This window comes from Lithobates pipiens, unplaced genomic scaffold (genome assembly GCF_037356315.1).
Source record: "Lithobates pipiens isolate NorthernLeopardFrog02 unplaced genomic scaffold, aLitPip1_a1.2 Scaffold_1, whole genome shotgun sequence".
Taxonomy (NCBI): Eukaryota; Metazoa; Chordata; class Amphibia; order Anura; family Ranidae; genus Lithobates; species Lithobates pipiens.
The window spans coordinates 1063176-1078827 of record NW_027507685.1 but is presented as its reverse complement, the minus strand read 5'-3'; the positions used below and the strand labels follow the sequence as shown (position 1 = coordinate 1078827).

The 15652-nt window shown below is 40.8% G+C and overlaps 1 protein-coding gene across 1 annotated transcript in view; it reads right to left on the bottom strand.

Moving 5' to 3' along the window:
- Positions 1-15652, bottom strand: part of LPCAT4 (lysophosphatidylcholine acyltransferase 4) — a 52706-nt gene that overhangs the window by 20498 nt on the left and 16556 nt on the right. Inside the window, exons 2-3 of the mRNA XM_077462110.1 lie at positions 2735-2877; positions 2376-2593 (exon numbers count right to left, since the gene is read on the bottom strand). Coding sequence (XP_077318236.1) covers positions 2376-2593; positions 2735-2877 — 361 coding nt within the window. The remainder of the gene's footprint in view (positions 1-2375; positions 2594-2734; positions 2878-15652) is intronic.

Below are 15652 nucleotides of genomic sequence, written 5' to 3'. Positions count from 1 at the left end.
TCTTGCTTTGTTTTCAAAACAGAAATAAATAGTGGGGATATCTTCCAATATGGAACTTTAGTTCTGGTGACAATCAGGGACTCCCTCACTTTAGAGGGAACGTCCCGTTTGGCTATGGGACAGGAAGTGAAGGGAAATCTCTCCAATGGGACACAGATGGCAAAAATAAACCTTACAGATTTAACCCCCCCCCCTTACTCTATCCAAAATGAAAAAAAAAAAAAAAAAATTAAATAGAAATTTGCCTTTAGTTCTATAACTTATTGTAAACATTTGCCAAAGCATGCAACTGCGCCACCTGCACAAGCAACATTCCCACATGCAGGTGCATGGCTGTCAAACCAATGTTGGCATTAGCTTTGCATGCACTAATGAGAAAATGGTTATATCTAACCCTGCAGAATTTATGTCCTAATTTCTTAAGAATCTGGCACAAAACAAAAAAAGTTTTGACTAGGGTTAGGTTTAGAGTGAACCTCACCCAACCTAAAATATTTCCAAGGCAACAACAGTGCCTTGTGGTGCCTGCAAAGTTCGATATTAGTCAACCTCTGTGTTCCTGTGGAGCAGTTTGGATTCTGCTCCCAGTCTGATCCAGAGGAAGGTAAAACAAAACCCTCTGGGCAATTGCTGTTAATTTTCCTAGGAGGGGAAAAATGATGGTAATGCTGCAGCATCCCCCCCCCCCCCCCCGTGGCAGTAGTAGGGAGAAAAAATCCCTGTACTTGCGGTCACTTTTAAAAATCAGCAAGGCTGTGCAGGGCCACATCATTCATTCACATAGCTCTGTGTGTTAATGAACCACAAGCTCACACATCTTTTGCGGCTGTCAGCTTGTAGTTCTCAATTAACTACCACGGTGCTGTGGAGCGCTGTGGTAGTTCCTTGATTCTTCCTGTCAGATTGTATCTGCTTGCCTGTGCAAGATGTACGGGCACACAGATACACTGACAGATCAGCAGGAGACTTGCATGGCACCATCAATCTGCTGATCGCTGGTGCAATGCTTTACAGGGTTTAACCGCAAAAAAATGTGCATTTTTTTTTTTTCTAAAATATTAACTTATCCTTTAAGGATTCTTGCACATGGCTGTACATTAGGACGTATGGCCATGTAGAATAAAATTTGCCTGTTATGGCTCTTGGGTGCTACAGCCGATTAGCCCATTGACATATATTGCAGATTAGGTCATGCCTGGCTATTTATGAGCCACAACAAAAAGGATTTTATTCTACTGTACAGCCACGTGCAATAACCCTTTATTTGTTCCATGCAGAGCTTAAATCCTCTTCTGTGTACACCCTGATTTTATAAAATAAAAAGAAGAAAGTGCTGCGCTAAGATTTGTGATATAAAGTGGCTTGTGCTAATATTATGTAAAGCAATACACATTAAAATGCCAAACCCATATATAGTGCAATTTTAGATCTATATCTAGATCTATACATACACACACACACACACTAAACAGAAAAAAAGTCACTAAAGTAAGTTCATCATTAAACGTAAAAGTCCATAGAAGTAAAAACCTCAGGCGTTATAACTTGAATAAAACAAGTAAGCCAAACAGATACCACATAGTTCAGGGCAAAGACTTCTCTTTTAATCCATTAGATCAACTTGGGCTCGATACCTTTTTGGATTACCATCCACACGCCAATCTTCCCGCTTCTCAGATTAACAGCAATAATTCTCCTGCAGTGCCTTCTGTATTGTGGATCAGAACTCTGATTGAGTCACCTGTAGATGAAGGGTGGAGCCCGCTAGGCCATAATGGGGCATTTATTCTGCTGGCAAGCCCAAATTGATCTGCTGGATTGAAAGATAAGTCTTTGCCCTGAATTATGTGCAGTCTGATTGGCAGATTATAGTTTTGCGGAGCTTATTCTCCTGATGCCTGCTCGACATGGTGCTGTAAGCATTGGATTCTACAAATTTTGGTAAGCGCATTTAAGCCTCTGTGTGGGTGGCAGATATGTACACCATGGTGATCTCTTGAATAGACCTTCAGGGTTTCTCCTATCAATATTCAAGTTAAAAACACCCATGGTTTTAGTGACTTTTTATTCACTGTATACATATCTATCCCTATATATAAGTTTGGTATTTTAAAATGTGGATATGTGTATTGCTTTACATAATATTAGCACAAGTCACTTTATATCACCAATCTTAATGCAGCACTTTCTTCTTTTATACTATTGTACAATGTTGTCAAATTGTAGTGTCTGCAGCTGTTCATTGTAGTTGTCAATATCGCAGTATAATATTATAATCCCTCTGATTTTATAAAACCAGAGATGCCCAAGCTAGTGCACAGATGTATAAGCAGAAAAGCATGGAGATTTCCATAAGAGTTTATTAATTGGCTCACCTCCAATCACAGGGATGTTGAGGTTCTCCACTCGGGACACAACTGATGGGAGGTCACACACCACAGTAACAATGGGGTCAAAGAAGGTGGAGTGAGGGGCCACAACCAGCAGTGGGGCCTCAGAGCTGGAGGCGCGGCGGCCACGGATGGTGATCCAGTGGAAGCCACACATGAAGAACATAGTGCGGCTCAGTGCGTAAATCAAATGATGTAGAATGCTGTGTGCATAAGGGAAGAAGACACGTGGAATGGGGAATGGAAATGGGAGAAATGGAAATAAATGAATGTGCTGTTCTGTATAACGATGACAAATACCTCTAAACATTATCATCACTTCCATAGACTGGCTTTGGACTTACGTGCGCCTATGTCGTATTGACCGGCTCAGCTCTTCTTCCGTCATGCCAGAGACTCGAAGTGCAGCTATTGGCCACATTAGAAACAGAAAGATGGCAGCCAGTAGGAAACGCAAGGGGAATAATATCGGACCCAGGACATAGAACTGTAAAAATACAAAAATAGAAATGATATGCATTAAGAAAATGGCAAGCTTATACATCACTGCAGCATTAAGCAATAAGAATGTGCATGGGATTGGGTATTTTTTGCAACGTGAAGCCCCCGACCCCCCCCCCACCCCATTTGCTAAGCTCTGGAGTCAATGCCCATGCAGACTGCAAAGTCTGCATGGGCATTGACTCCAGAGCTTAGCAAATGGGGTGTGGGGGGGGGGGGGGGCTTCACGTTGCAAAAAATACCCAATCCCATGAAAAGTAAAGTAAGAAATATTCATTCATGTGCAAGAAAAAATGCTGATGGAAATAAGCAGAGCTTCCCCTCATTTACTAAGACTTGGAGCAAATGACCTTGCAGAGTGCAACTGTCCTTGCAAAGTATACAGTCTATTTGCCTTTAGTAAATCAACCCCATCTTCCTTTTATGTAGATCTTCTAATGTTACCTTTGATGATGCCACTAAGCAGCCCACTCACATCTTGCTCACCAGAAGCATTCAATCTTATAGGTTAAACAGCAAGGGAAGAACTAAGGAAGCCAGACAGACTCAGTAAAACAGAAAAAAAAAAAAAAAAAATTCCCTTATAAAATATATAAAACTATTTTGGACATTACAGGAGCATATCATGTCTCCCTTAAGGCAAAAGGCCACATGCCAATTGGTTCTCTAAGGGTCATGAGACTAAAGTGTACATTATGCTTTAACTGCAGTAAGATCAATAATCCTCACATTACACAATCATCTATTTGAAACAAGGATAATTTCCCAAGTGAGGTAATCTTTATATGCCTTACATAAATTGCAACACAAAACTGTTTAAAATAGGTTATGATATAACCCACTCTGCTTTACAATGACATTTTATATCTTGCAGTATTACTGTCCAAATATTATATATATATATATATATATATATATATACACACACACACACTTACACACACACACACAATAGGTTTTGTGTGTAACATGTCTGCATTCATTTACAAAAAAAAAAAAAAAAGATGTTCCGATTTATATATCTCCTTTGATGAAGTCTGCTTTTTCTTAAACCAGACACCCATTAAAAAGATGGTTTGGTGACGGTAAAATGAATTGATGGGATAAATGAGGATGAAGAGGAGGATGTGGCTTCCTACATAGGAAGTGCTGCTCATAGATCAATATAAACATCCTGTTAAATGGATTTCTGGGTCCAAAGCCAGAACATCATGGGACCTAGACACAAGATCAGGCAAGAACTGTACCACTAAACATTCAGCTGGCTCATTTCTCAATCCTGCAGCACCTTAGCCATGTTGTGCAGGGACATGGCTAAGTTCCTATGTTGCATTTATTCTTCCACATATTATGACTGTAAAGCCCCTTTTGCATGGGGTAGACTCTGTCAAGCGGATCTGCCAGCTGAGCAGGCAGATGAGAGCTCTATGCAGAACGGACATGGACACAGCCTGTTGTTCTTTATGGGGCCGTTTAAAAAGGAAATGGGCCTTCTGTCCATTTCTATCCGACTGTCATCCAATTTGGTCCGGCAGACAGATGAGGGGGGGACACATCCACATTCCTCAGTTTTTAGCAGACAGGATCGGATAGGGTGCTGATGGACATTAGTGGACAAGTCCACTCCATAGAGAGCAATGAATGGTCCAATTGGGTCCATCTGAAAAAATTGATAGATGGACCATCAGTGTGAAAGGGGCCTTACAATATATGCATTGAATCCCAAACACTGTTTTAGTAACAAGCAGGGCTGTATTTTTCTGAACTGGTATAGTTAAGTTAAAAAGTGTATGTAAAGGCAAAAAAACTTTTGTTTTTAAAGTTTTTATTCATGTAGGGAAAGGTTAGACCCTCTGTCAAATGTAGTTTTCTTTCCCCCGGGGGGGTTTGAACCTAGTGACCACGGTCAACGAGACATAATAAGTGATGTGAAATGCAAAAAAAACAAACAAACAGCCAGCCATGGGACCAATTTTCAGAGAGTGGTGCTCCTGTAAACAGGCCCTAAACTGGAAAATATCCTTAATTTTGGGAAGATTTCTGCTCACTTTTATTGTGTATTTGAGTCAGGGAATCATGAGAAATCTCCATAATGGGACAAAGCAAAAAATATCTAGACAAAAAAAAAAAAAAAAAGGAAGGACAAATGGTCAGTTTAAGACCTCTTTCACACGGACGATCTGTTCAGGTCCGCCTGTCAGTTTTTTTAGGCGGACCTGAACGGATGCACCATAGACCTCTATGGAGGGACGCTGACATCTGACCTGCTCCGACCCGAAAAAGTGTGACGGAGGAAAAAGCTATTTTCCTATCTGTCTGCGGATCGGATGACAACGGACTCTGCGGTCCGTCCTCATCCGATCCCCCATAGGGGAGAGCGGCCCTCTGACAGGTCTGTCTCTGCACAGTGTACAGACACGGACCTGTCCTCTTCCTGCTCAGCGGGGATCGACGAGAATTGAGCGGCTCTTTCAGGGTGCTTGCCATTTTTAGCACTATAGCGCCTCAGTGTGAAAGTAGCCTAAATACAACCAGTATAATATGCCTAAAGCCTGATTCACACCTATGCATTTTTTTGTGCCTTTTGCATTTTGCAATACAATACATTTAACATGGTTTCCTATGGAACACTTTCTGTAGTACAAATCTGCAAAAAATAAATAAATAAAAAGCACTAGAAATGCATAGGTGTGAATCATGCCTCATACAATCAGTAAAGCTCTAAGGTGTGCTATATGAGCCAGTCTATGATGTGGCTGACATGAAAATGTATCATTAACCCCCCCGCCCCCACTTCAAAAGTAGCACAGCCCCTCTAAAACACATATCCCGGATCAATTTCTTTTAGATGCTTATTAATTGTATCGCCAAAATATTAGGAGTGATTCAACATTTTGCCTTTTTTGTTGAGTTACCATGGGAACAAAAAAGTGGTTAATATACAGTATACGGATATTTATATATAAAAAAATCAGCAAAAGGGACATTCATTACATTTATTGTGAAGTATCCTCATGCTGGTGCCAGCTGTCAAATCTTCAGTCCTCTGTCCCCCTCCCATACTCCAAAACCATATTCGTCCAGTGCTATGGGTGTTAATATGAGCACTGGATCTGTGACATCAGAAACCGGAAGCGACCTGCGTGGACCCTTGAGTTCCTAGCTCTCTCACAGCCCACAGCTACAAGGCCTTTCCAGGGGACTTTTTACACCCTCACATGGGTGGATCTAGGAGGACCCGATCCTCTAAAGCACAGGGATCCTCCCAACCTCCTCCCGGGTCATTTACGACCTTCCGCAGCTATTTTACATCATCTCACATGCCGGCCAGTGGGGTGGACAGGATGGCGCCGGGCGCCTCCACCACATGTGCGTGGACCCCTCCACAGCCGGCATGGCAAGCTCCAGCTCTGCACCAGAGCACACCCGAACACCCATGAACAACATCAGGAAACCATCCAGGTGGGCTTTGTCCCTCTCCATCAGGCAGGTGACAAAACAAGGGTCAGACTTAATTGACTTGGCAAACAGGGATGGACTAGGGTCCTTAATACTAAGCTTGGACGCGGAAAAGGCTTTCGACCGGCTTGGTTGGCCCTTCCTGGTTTGCCACGTTGTATGGGATTTCGGGAACCATTCCGACAAGCCATCTCACACCTTTATACTAACCCTTCATCCAAGTGAAGACCCCCTTCACTCTATCCTCCTCCATCCCAGTCACTAATGGTGCCCGCTCTTACTCCTACTGTTCTGTTGTGTTGCGCTGTGTGTTGAACCCTTGGCAGCATCTATCCGCGGAAACCCAGACATTCGGGGCATACCGGTCAGGGTAGAAGGAGTTTAAGCTGTCACTGTTTGTGGATGACATCATACTTACCATGACTCAGCCCAGGATTTCCTTGCCTAATCTGCACACCAAGCTGGAACCCTATTGGTCTCTCTCGGGTTATAAAATGAATGTGTCCAAATCGGAGGCCCTCCCGATCAACATCCTTGCTGAAGAATTCCACCACCTGCAAACGCGTTTCCCTTATAACTGGAAGATCTCAGCCATGAAATACCTAGGGATTCCCCTTACACCGACTTTCGCCACCCTATACAAAGCAAACGTCCCCCCCCCTTTTTCGCTCTATACATAAAAAATAAAAAAAATGGAAGTCCCACCACATATCCCTCTTGGGGCGTGTGGCTTCGATCAAGAGGACCATTCTCCCTAAACTCCTATACTTTATTCCAAAAACTGCCTATTCCTGTCCCCTATGTGCACTTGAGAACACGCCAAGCAGATCTGATACGCTTTGTTTGGAACTATAAGATATATTTTCCCCCATTCAGTATTAATGGCATCCAGATCCGATGGGGGACTAGCGTTCCCTAACCTGGTAAAATATTACCAAGCGTCCCAAATGTGCGCTATAACCTCCTGGTTCCCCCAACGATCTTATAATAAGTGGACGGAGATTGAAAAAATATGGCTGGCACCCATACACCCGAACAGTTTGCTCTGGAACGCAAATGCGGAGGTGGACCCGAGTAGGCTTCTGGGATCCATATCTCAACTCAGATCGCTCTGGTGAAAACTGTCTCGCAACCATGGGCTCTGCAAGATTCCAGTTCCTTCAACACCAACATTTTTCCTGCTAGGTGTATCACTGCTACAAATTGCCACAAGAAACGACACATCCTTACTGCTGCACGTGGTCTGGTTGCCTTCAACTGGAAGCAGAGCTCCCCACCTTCCCAAGACGCTCTGTACGCCAGAATAAAAGACGTGGAGCTAATGGAAAAAATGACTGCTAGTATACAAAATAGGCTGGAAATGCACGATAAGGTCTGGGAGCTGTGGCATCTTCAGGAGGACCCCTCTTGAGCCGGTGGATGAGCTAATGCGCTAATTTTCCTACCATTCTTTTATTCCCCCCAAATACCCTCTTCTCCCTACCCTTCTTTTTCCTCTTTTCTCACACTCTTACTTTAGAAGATTTTATCAGCTGTGCCATGCTCTATATGTTACCCAACAGTTCAGTTTGGTAAGATCTAGCATGAAGATTGTGCCAAATGTTACTACATTGCTTGAACTGGCTGTATTCATGTTTCAGCATTACTTGGAGCTTACGTTTTTCTGTTCTTGTACTATTCTCTGCTGAGATGACAGATAAAAACTGTTATTTGAAAAAAAAAAAAAAAAAAAAAAAAAACTAAGTGACAAGTATTTCGGACTGATGTAAACAAGCTGTCACTGCCTTATAATATAATCTGATCAACCTAATCTCTGTTATTCCCAGATGCTTTGGAGGCCAGAGGCCCATGCTACAAGGGATGTTTTTCATCCCTTGTGATAGCAATAAAGTTGATATAAAAATAAATAAATAAATAAAAATAAAAAAGGGTACAGTGTTAAAAAAGTAACATTTAAAGTATAACTCCTCTTTTGTTGAGAAAATAAAAACATTCCCCTCTGGGTGAGCAATGTACTTTGCAAGGATTATAACAAATTTTGTTGCAGATTCCTAACTTTTGTTATTCTGAAGAAATCCATGTGCGTTTGTCTGTGCCTCTGTACACAGTGGGTCTAATGGGAGTGGTTTCATAATTGACTGTCAGGTGTGGAGCTACAGGGCACCAAATGAGGAAATCTGCTGGGCCTGCATCCCTTTAGACGTGTTCCTATTGAAAGTATCTATCAAAAAAAAAAAAAAAAATAGTTGCAAGGGATGCCTGAAATCTGACTTTTAGCTTAGGTAGACTTCTGGGAAAAATTGGTGAGCCAATCACACAAGAAGGAAATTATGTTTCTGGGGAGTAGTCAGTACATATTCTGTGTACAGAAAACACCAGGTAGCCACATTGCAATGTATTGGATTGAAAACAAAAAGGTAATTTTTAATAACATTCAAATTACAAAAATGATTACACATGTGTGAAATATCGCTGCAAAACGTGAGCGAGGGCAATAATTTTGGCGCTAGACCTCCTATGCAACTCTAAATTGGTATCCTAAAGGCTTTTAAAGCGCCACCTATGGATAATTTTAGGCACCGTAGTTTATCATCATTCTATGGGCGTGTGCAATTTTAAAGTGTTACGTTTGGTATCCGTTTACTTGGCATGACATCTTTAATTTTTTTTTTTTTTTTTTGGTAAAATGAGTATTACTAATCATTAACAATAATGGTGAAACCCTCTAATGCAGCCTCTCTAAACCTTTTCAACACAGAGGAACCCTTGAAATAGTTCTCCGGTCTCAGGGAACCCCTGCTAAAAATTAGAAATCTACAACTCATGATACATTAATGTGATGGTCAGTGGGAAGAATTACCTCCTTACAGATAGTTAAAAAGATGAATGGTGTCAGTGGGAACTTATCTGAGAGGCAGAATTGCCCAATGCTGAAGGAACCCCTAGCAACCTCTGGAGGAACCCTGGTTAAGAATCACTGCTCTAATGTATGGAGATCTCAAACTTCAATATTAACCACAATACCAGTCTCTGTGATATGCAACGTCACATACAATACACAAACTGAAAATAAGACACACAAATGAAACTTAGCAGGGATGGTGGAAACCCCTACTATAGATATTTGCCATACAAAATTAACTTAAATTACCTCACTGTGGACACATGCAGCTTTCTGTATTCACGTATTGGACTTTTTACTGACAGTCTGTTATTTTTGTTTCACTCTTCTCAACTAAAAAGTCTTAATTTTGTGAGGTTCCCACAATTATTGCACTTTCGATTTTTTATTTGTTTGTTTAGATTGTAATACTGACTTTATTATGTTTTAGTTATAGATATTTGCCATACAAATTAACTTCAAGTGCAATAATTCACATTTATAGGTGGGGTTTCCAGCATCCCTACTACATGTGTTTTACTTTAGAGAGGGATTTCATTGTAAAAAAAAAAATATTAATAGTCAGCAGCTACAAATACTGCAGCTGCTGACTTTTAATAAATGGACACTTACCTGTCTCAGAATCCAGCGATGTTGGCAGCCGAGGCCGATCGATCTCTTGGCTGCTGCCGCCGCCATTCTAGGTGAGGGAATCAGGTAGTGAAGTGTTGCAGCTTCACTTCCCGTTTCCCAACTGTGCATGCGCAAGTTGTGCAGAGCAATAGGAATGATCCGCGCTGTCTCTGGGACCTGTGTGTCCCAGCAGACAGCGCGCAGGGACAGGAAGAGGCATAGACTCCCGTTGGAGTCTATGCCCGGAAGTGGGTGCAAATACCTGTCTTAGGTATCTGCACCCCCCTCCCCCCGAAAAGGTGCCAACTGTGACACCGGAGGGGGGGGGGGGTTCCGATGAGCGGAAGTTCCACTTTAGGATGGAACCCCGCTTTAAGTTTGATCTGTATTATATGTGTAGTAAAACATCACAGCGACTGGTATTGTGGTAATATCGAAGTGTATTGAGAATACCATACATTAGAGGGTTTCACCATTATTAAGTTTGATTGATTCGTAAGGTAGCAGTGCACTTATTTTTTAGTTTTTTATGTTTTATATAACAGTGCTTAGTAGCAAGCCTTTTAAACACACAATATTTTTTATTTTACCCTCACTAGTTTATTGCAAATAGCAGTGCGGTGATTACCGATTATATATTTGGATATTATATTGTGTGTACTAAAATCCATTAAAGTGTATTCCTCCCCCCCAAAAAAAAAAAAAAAATTGTGTTTGAAACAACGCTGTGCAAGTACCATGTGACATAAAAAAAAAAAAAAAAAATTGCAACACCCACCATTTTGTTCTCTAGGGCTTCTGCCTAAAAAAGATATACAATGTTTTAGAGTTCTAAAGTATTTTTCTAGCAAAAAAAAAAAAAAAAAAAAAAAAAAAAATTATATATATATATATATATATATATATATATATATAAAGGTTTACACATGTAGGAGAGGAATGCCAGAATTGGCCTGGGTAGTAAGTGGTTAAGGCTTATGCAAAACCGTAAAAGCAAATATTGCTACTAAACATTGCTGATTCAGAGTTCAGTCACACCAGACAGTTTCAGTGGTCTGCAATGCAGGAAAAAGGCATGGAGAAACAAAAATTTACTAAACCCATTTTGACTACAATGTGTGTTGTGAAAAAGTTCAGCATGTACCATTATTTGCATGCAAAAACACGTAAGAACACGCATTGCTATACGTTTCTTTTGTGAAAGAAAAAAAGTTGTCTTCTCAGCAAAAGCTTCAGAGAAGATTGCAGTTAGTATCATCGTTACTAAGTCAATAAAGATTACCAGGCTTACCAGCAAGGCAACTTCTCTTAATGACATGCACATTATACATACAGTACAGTTCAACTGGGGTAAGCTGCATGCTGAATTTAAAAGATGAACTCACATGTAAAAGACACAAATCAATAAATGTATTTATTATATGTAAGCAGTGAAAGTGCTTGAATCTGACCTGGTGTCAGCCTTATGCTATCCCTGTACATCAGGGCTAGAGTAGGAGGAAGAAGCCACAGCAGAAGTATCCAGTTTGTGTACCGAGAAGAAGCATGCTGACAGGAGGAGAAAGCAGAGTGACAGAGAGATGGGCTCATCACTGTGCAGCCCAGCCAGAGGTTGGGGGCAGGTCCAGGACAACCTGGGCTCAAAGGAAGTGGGTTGAATGATGCTGGTCATCAGACCGAGGGCATCTTGTGGCAGAAAAGAAGTACTGCAGGGAAAAGCACTGGGTTATAGAATTAAAACTGTGTGTATTACCATCTACAAAAAAAAAAAAAACTCTAATGTGTTTCAACAGCAGGCATTTTACAGTGCACAAATGTGCCTCCATATGACCACATGATACGTAGGTTTTACATTGTGATGCCATTTATTGATTGCAAAGCAATGCATTTATAGTACAGAGCAGAAAAATGCACACAGCGTTGATAAAAATGCTGAACGGGCAGTATGTTTTTTGTGCAATAAGTTGCTCTGCCAGCCTTTTAAAAATGCATGAAAACGCTTTAGTGACATTCATGGCTGCGACAAAATCCATTGCTTTCAATAGCCTGCTTACTTCAAAGCACTGCAAAGTATTAGGAAAAGGCCCTGCATGTTGTCCCTTGGGTGCATTGACCTGCTTTTACCATTCCAGTCATATATGATCAAAGGCAGAGACATTTGCATAGCCATTGATAATAAAAAAAAAAAAAAAAAAAGTGGAAATTAATTTCCATTAACGAACTAGCTCTAGGAGCTTTTCTGAACTTTCAGAGGCAAGGGAGGGAATTTGGTGTCAAACACTGCACAGCTAAGGGAGAAGAGCAGAGAGTAATACGAGTCCTCAGTGGAGGTAATGGATACCCCTCTACACAAGGGAATAACATCTCTACATAGGGAAACATGCAGAGCCATGGCTGTCAATCACAGGCTGTGCGCTGGAGCTCTCCTCCCTTATCCTATTTACTTGGGGAGGGCACAACTAGTCAGAAATGACTCATGCAGATAGAGGAATGAGGCAGCAGGCAGAAAGCACTCTTTAGACTGAGGCAAGTACATACTACAGAAGGATAGGCATTGTTAATTTTTCAGGTCAAAGGTTTACAACCACTTTAATCACTGGGAATAGAAGGTGCTGGTCCAGTAGAGCCTAACTGTTAGACAGCTTTCTTTCTGGATTCAGGATGCAGCAGAGTTAAATGTAAATGATCTTTTATTTGAGACTTAAAGCAGAACTATAGGCAAAAAAAAATAAAAAAATTTATATATATATATATATATATATATTATATTATATTATATTATATTATATTATATTATATTATATTATATTATATTATATTATATTATATTATATTATATTATATTATATTATATTATATATATAATATATATATATATATATATATATATATATATATATATATATATATATATATATATATATATATATATATATATATATATATATATATATATATATATATATATATATTTTTTTTTTTTTTTTGGATTGAGCAAGAGAGTATTATAACCCATTTGATTTTGATTTTTTTTCCCCGCCATCTGTGTCCCATTGCGGAGATTTCCCTTCACTTCCTGTCTCACAGCCAAACATGAATGGAGAGGAAATCCTTACAAATTAAGGGAATTCTTTGGGGACCTCCAGGTCACCAGAACTAGTGTCCCATTGGAAGATTTCCCCTCTATTACTTTTCTGGGGAGAACCCAAAATTTGTGATTTGCTTTGACTTTCTTTGATATTGGTAAACAGGACAAATGAAGAGGGGGAATCTCCCTAATGCGGGAAACTGGCAGGGGTTAGATTCACCTTCTTCCTATTCAAAACGAAAAAGAAAAAAAAAAAAAAAAAAAAAAAAGTTTTGCCTTTAGTTGTACTTTAAGCCAGTACATAACAGCAATGATCTTTTTAGCTGTAAAGCCCCATACACATGGTCGGACATTCCGACCACAAAATCCGTCGGATTTTGTCCGAAACTTGTCTTGCATACACATTGTCACACAAAGTTGTCGGAAAATCCGATCGTTTGGAACGAGGTGAAGTACAAAATGTACGATGGGACTATGTAGAGGCCAGTAGCCAATAGCTTAAATCCCGCTCTCAAACTTTTTCCGTCGTAAATTCCGACAGAAAAAAGTCCGATAGAGCCCACACACGATCGGATTTTCCGAGAACATAATCCGATGTGACTTTTTCCATCGGAATTTCCGACCGTTTGTATGGGGCATTAGGGTAGCTTCTAACCACTGAAAGGTGGAATTCTTCCCAATGACCATGAATATAAAAAAGGAGTAAAAAAGGTTAAAGTGATAGTAAACCCCACTTGGTAATTTTTACCTACAGGTAAGCCTATAATAAGACTTACCTGTAGATAAAATGAATATCTCCTAAACGTGCGCTATTTAGGAGATATTGCCCCTGCATGCAGCCAGTGACATCACTAGAGCATGCACTTTGAAGGCCCGTAATACCTTGCCAGAGCTTCATGCCGAAACCGAGGGCTCCCGCACGCATGAGTGACGTCATTACATAGTCAAAAGGGAGCGAACCCAGAAGAAAGACAAGGGAAACATGCGAGCCTTCTTAGCGGTGACAGTACAGAGCTGGAGGGCTTAGTTCCAAGGTGAGTATTTCATGATGTGCTAGTATGCGATGCATACTAGCACAATATGCCAGTCATTGCCTTGCAGTTTGTTTGTTCTTTTGTTTTCTTTCAACATTCAAGGTTTACAACCACTTTAAGGAAGGATATAAATAGTATACGATCCATAGCTCTAATAAAGTCCTCACGATGACGGGACGCTGGGAATAAACACTTGCCTCCCTTTTTATATGTCTGCCCAGAGCCAAGTCATGACAATTAATCCGGTTTTTGGGTTTGCCAAGGAAACTCATTTGCACATTGAGGACAGACAGGTATCAGGAGGGAGGAGCAGAAATGTCGTACAGCACGTTTGCCCGTATTTATAGAATGGCCAGACAACATATATTGCTTTTCTGGCTGCATATAGCATTATTCTGTAGGATTAGATAGACTCATCTAATTATATTGGGCTAGTTCTGGAAAACCACTTATCTGCATAATGAAGGAGATCCCATTTTCAAAAACAAAGCAAACAAGATTGGAATTATATAAAAAAAATAAAAAGTAATTTTTTTACCAGTAGAAAATAGGATATAAAAGAATTTATTAGAGAGTCTTTGGTCACCTGAAGATAATATGAAGGAGCGGATTTTAGAGACCAATTCACCACATACACTGGGCCTTTGTCTCGTCATCCATGTTCAGTAAAGATTACAAAAGAATAAACTCTCATTTTAATGTGTTTCCTCTGAAAATTAGGAAATCTAAAAGGATCTCTTCTGAAGAAAAAAAAAAAAACGCCTCCATCATTAGCCACTTTAGTCAGAGGAGGCTGAACCAAAAGATCCCATGAATGATGTCCATTCATTTGTAATGATTGATGTCAATAAGGAGCTGCATTAATCTGGGAACCACTCTGAAGGAAACCTCTGTTAAGAGAGCTATGCAGGCTGTCGCAGCTTACATTTTAAAACGCTGAATGCCTGCCACTCTCTGGATTTTATACTTTAATTCATTGACCGGAAACAGGCATGAGATAACCAAACTTAGGGTGAAGTCAATCCTACCAATTGGTCAATCCCTAATTAATCGGGACGGCCGATTATTGCGGGCCGATATCAGCATTTTCCCGAAAAATTCAGTATCCGTCACAAACTAGACCAATATTACTGATATTGGTCTCCATGGGCCGTGGCCATCATTTTGGGGCCCAAAAGCCTGCAGACCCAGTGTGGCACATGCACACAACGCCATTACACCTCCGCACACTGGACCTAACATTCTGAGGCCGACAGGCCTCCCTTGCCTCGACACACGGGCAGACACGCCAGCCGCCAGTCACCCAAGCGCCCCCCCACAGCAAGGTGCAAGGCCACCGAGGCCAGCCAGCAGCCACTCACCCACAGCATGGTACCAGGCCAGCCAGCCACCAACCACAGCAAGGAGCAAGGTGCCAGGCCAGCCAGCAGCCACCCACACACAGCAAGGTGCCAGCCAGCCATCAGCCACCGACAGCAAGGTGCCAGCCAGCAGTTTTCATGCAGGTATGGTGTGAACAAGCCCTTAATTTTAATAAACATTAATATGTTGAGTTTATACCAGATTTGTGCATAAAATTGTTATTATTTATGAGACATTTAAATGTACATCTTAAAAAGACACAACATACAGGGATATGGGAAAACATTATAGACACTGATACACA